The sequence below is a fragment of the Triticum aestivum genome, chromosome 7B (assembly GCF_018294505.1).
Source record: "Triticum aestivum cultivar Chinese Spring chromosome 7B, IWGSC CS RefSeq v2.1, whole genome shotgun sequence".
NCBI lineage: Eukaryota > Viridiplantae > Streptophyta > Magnoliopsida > Poales > Poaceae > Triticum > Triticum aestivum.
In genome coordinates this window covers 718,244,507-718,248,356 of record NC_057813.1, presented here as the reverse complement: position 1 = coordinate 718,248,356, position 3,850 = coordinate 718,244,507, and the positions used below count along the sequence as shown (strand labels likewise).

The 3,850-nt window shown below is 44.2% G+C and overlaps 1 protein-coding gene across 1 annotated transcript; it reads right to left on the bottom strand.

Moving 5' to 3' along the window:
* Nucleotides 1–2,363: 2,363 nt before the first annotated feature.
* LOC123159971 (pterocarpan synthase 1) lies at nt 2,364–3,286 on the bottom strand. Its single transcript, XM_044577779.1, has 2 exons — nt 2,964–3,286; nt 2,364–2,884 (listed from the first exon to the last, which is right to left on the bottom strand). The coding sequence occupies exons 1-2, from the start codon at nt 3,149–3,151 to the stop codon at nt 2,533–2,535; spliced, it is 540 nt and encodes a 179-aa protein (XP_044433714.1). The 5' UTR covers nt 3,152–3,286; the 3' UTR covers nt 2,364–2,532.
* Between the last annotated feature and the right edge of the window lie 564 nt (nt 3,287–3,850).

Below are 3,850 nucleotides of genomic sequence, written 5' to 3'. Positions count from 1 at the left end.
AATCAATGCTAAATATTCTTGATTGTTTTTTTTTCTTTTTTCTGTTTTTGTTTTGGGCAGTTTTTTCTTTTGTTTTTATTCCTCTTTCTCTCATTTTTTTTTTGTTTTCTCTTTCCTTTTTTTCAAAATTAACGAATTTTATTTTAAAATCGTGATTATTTCTTAAACTCTTGAACCTTTCAAAGTGGTGAACATTTTCCTAAATTTTTTATTTAAGAAAAACTCCATGAACTGTTTTCTGAATGCTTCAACTTTTTTTCATATGCACGGATGTTTTTCAAATCCACGAATTATTTTCAACTTTTACAAACTTTTAGTCAAAACCGGTGATTTTTTTTCAATTTGATGAACTTATATTCAGATTCTATAAACAATATCATAGTCATGAACTTTATTTTCAAAATCATTAAAAACATTAGTGAATTTATTTTTAAAATCTGCAGACTTTTCAAATCCGTGAACATTTTCTTCAAAATCGATGAACTTTCATGAAATCCGCGAATGCTTGGGCCAGCCCGATGGGAACCATGCCGTCACCTAGTAGGGCCAAGGCCTAAGCTTTTTCCTTTTTTTCCTTTTTTCCTTTTTCTTTATTTTTTCGTTAATTCATTTTCTCCTTGTTGAAATTTTTTTATTATTCTTTTGAAATCTGATTAGAAAATTGTAATATTGGATTGACTACCCAAAAATATTCTAGTTTTCAAATATTTTTTACAATTTTTACAAATAATTTGAAATTTCAAAAATTGTTCCCGTTTTTGAATTGTTTTTGTTCACAAATTAAAAAAAAATTGTTTCAAGAAAATTCGATAAATTTAATAAAAAAAAATATGTTGTTTGCAATTTGTGTTCATAATTTTCATCTATTGCTAGGAATTTTTTAACAATTTTGGAAAAAGTGTTCAAGTTTGTCAAAATTTTATACATAATTTGAAATTCCAATTGTTGGCAAATTTATGGAAATGTTAAGGACATAAGAAAACATTCATGTTGATTTATAATCACGGAAATTGCAAATAACACAAGCATTCAAACTAGGAAAAAATACAAGCTTACAGATGGACCCGTTTGGCCTAGTCTGGCACACTCCTCTCAACTGGTGGTTTTTTGGACTATGGATAAACGACCTCAACTATTGGAACAAGTTGGGCATTCCCATGTTTGGCATCCATGTCAAGTTTGAACGAATTCTGATACAGTTTACATGTTGCAACATGTCCGGCCATTTATCGGGCTTTATTCACCGTAAAAACTCCATAAAATGCGGAAAATCCAAACAACTTGATGTGGTACCTTGAATTGATCATACAAGGCCATGACATAAAATTAGGCCATTTTAAGGATGTCAAGAAACAACATGCTCCCAGATGGAGCTTTCTGCCCTACTCGAACACTCCTCGTTCAGTGAGGTATATTTTGGACATCCTTCAAATGACCCCAAATTCTGCAAGCAGGTGGGCCCATGGTAGGAATCCATGTTAGATTTTAATGATTTCCATACCATTGCAAGTTGCGCCACGTCCGGCCATTTCTCGATCTTTTCTACCGAGATTCAATTAGGGATTGGAGCCCAAGCTATAAAGTAAAAAACATTATGCTTAATAAATTAGGGACTGGGGTTTTGGGGGCGGAGGGGGTGCGCGTGCCCGTGTTGGATCAAACAAAGCGTGTGATGTTGGGTTTGGTGTTTGAGTTTGCAAGTGGATCGTCGATCTATAAGATGCTTCCCTAGTTCCGAGAAGTTTTGAGATAGAGGTTGTTTGTAAATCGAAGAGTTGTAATATGGGTGGAGTCATATTAGGTCGGATGTTGGCAACATCCAGTTCACGTCAGCCGATGGCAAAGGTCGTCGTGTGCACGGCCAGTGACTATAATAGGATGAAGGGTAATGTCTCGGATGTTGGGAGCATCTAGATGTGTACATGTGTGTGATTAAATGAAAAATCTCTCACCGAGGGCCATGTAGGCTTGTTGTGCTCAGTGTAGATTGATAGGCACAATTCGTCCTCCGCAATGCACGGTTCAAGTTGTTCTTCATCTGAATGGATTCTACTAGTCGATGTGGTCCTAGTGCCGCGAAGGTTTGACTGGAAGGAGTTGTGGTGTATAAGGTGCGGTTGATGAGCAATATAGGACACTTTTCAGCCTTCACCACAAGGAAGAAGCGTGACTCTTCTTGGCCGAAGAGGGGTCTTCGGCCCAACAAAGTCTGAAAAGGATATCTTCAGGCCAAGCGAGGCCGAAGAGTCACTCTTCAGGCTAAGGGAAGCTGATAGGTTCATGGAATTGTAATTTAAGAATTTGGACATATAGTTTCGGATTATTTTTTAAGTAATAATAACATTTTTTAAAAGATTCCAGCATCCAGCACAAACCCACCTGTATTAATTAGAGAAAGATTGATTATTGGCAACGTATCAGCAGGCCTGCAGGATTGATTGCTTGGGTACATGTACTGTATGACAGCAACTCCCCAACAGCTTTGCTTCGAAATGTACACCTTGTACTCCACTCGCTCCGCGCGCGTGCGAATCAGCGACCCAGGGTGAAGTACATGTCAAAGACGACGACGATGGAGGTGTTCGTGGAGCTGAGGAGGCTGCTGACCATGTACCCTCTCGCGAACCGGAGCTTGCCCGTGCCGCCGACGATGCTCCGCTCCGCCGGGCCAGACACCCCGATGTGGCCCAGCGTCGCCAGCGTGCTGCCGCTGTACGCGCCGTAGTCGGAGAAGGCGAAGGTGATGGCCGTGAGCCCGCCGGACTCGTCCAGCGACGCGTGGAGCGCCAGGCCCTGCGCTCTGCCGACCAACCGCGACGCCGGGTCCGGCCCCGCCCGCAGCGCGTTGTCGAACACGTTCAGGTCCCCGAACGTGGACGAGTTCCTGCGCCAAATCAATTCACGTGAATATATTTGTGATATACGCCGGCCGATGCATACAGAGCTACTAGATGCTTAATTACTTGTGCAGGCTGGCGACGTTGAGGACGGTGGCGTTGGGCGTGCCGGCGTTGACCTCATGGAAGTAGAAGTGAAGGTGGATGAGCCCTTCTTCGTCCGCGCCGGACGCAGCGCCACAGCCGCCGATGAGTACCACTACTACTACCACCACGCAGAGAGCAGGGAACGAGGAGCACCGAGCAGCGGCCATGCTAGGCTCCTCTGAGCTATCTTTCTTGTTCACCCGTGGTAGTTGATCCCTCTGTGACAATTCACAGTCCACAAACGCATTGATGTACCCACCGCACCGCACGGCACCGCACCCACCTGCTTTTATATGTTTTCTCCAGGGATTCTCTGTCCCGAGTCATCATCTCTTACCAACCCAAATGCACTAAATCATAATGGACCGGCACATCTGCAAGTAGCCTCTGCAGGTGGTGCAACATCAGCCCTTGATATCTCACCCGCAGAGCAGCTCTGGCATCGCCATAATAACTGTCATTATGACAATTTTGGCTCAAATGGGCACTCTAGCAGACTCGGCATCCCACCCTCGGCCCTTTTTTGGAGAGCAGTCCAAATACAGCCGGCGAGCATCCATACTCCACTGTGGGGGTTATTTGGAGCACGCTCTATCCAGAAAACGGCTAAGCACAAACGACATTTTCCCCTTCCGCTGCTCTTCCCACCCGCGCCGCCGTCTCCCCTCTCTCATAGTATCGCTATCTTTCACAACTTTCAGTCGTTCCCAGTCCCCCGCCTCCGACGGCATGGATAGCGCTTCGACCCTAGCGTGCGATTCCATGGATTTGGAGTCGGATACTGTGCCCTCAGCGACTCCTGTGGCTTTAGCGGCGTCGGCCGGCAGGAGAACCGGCCACGGAGGTGGCAAAGCCTACGACAACGC

Excerpts from the sequence above, each read along its gene's own strand:
- LOC123159971 (XM_044577779.1), bottom strand. The coding sequence starts at position 3,151 with ATGGCCGCTGCTCGGTGCTCCTCGTTCCCTGCTCTCTGCGTGGTGGTA. Across the intron at positions 2,885-2,963 it reads AACGTCGCCAGCCTGCACAA|GAACTCGTCCACGTTCGGGG; the intron begins GTAATTAAGCAT and ends GATTTGGCGCAG.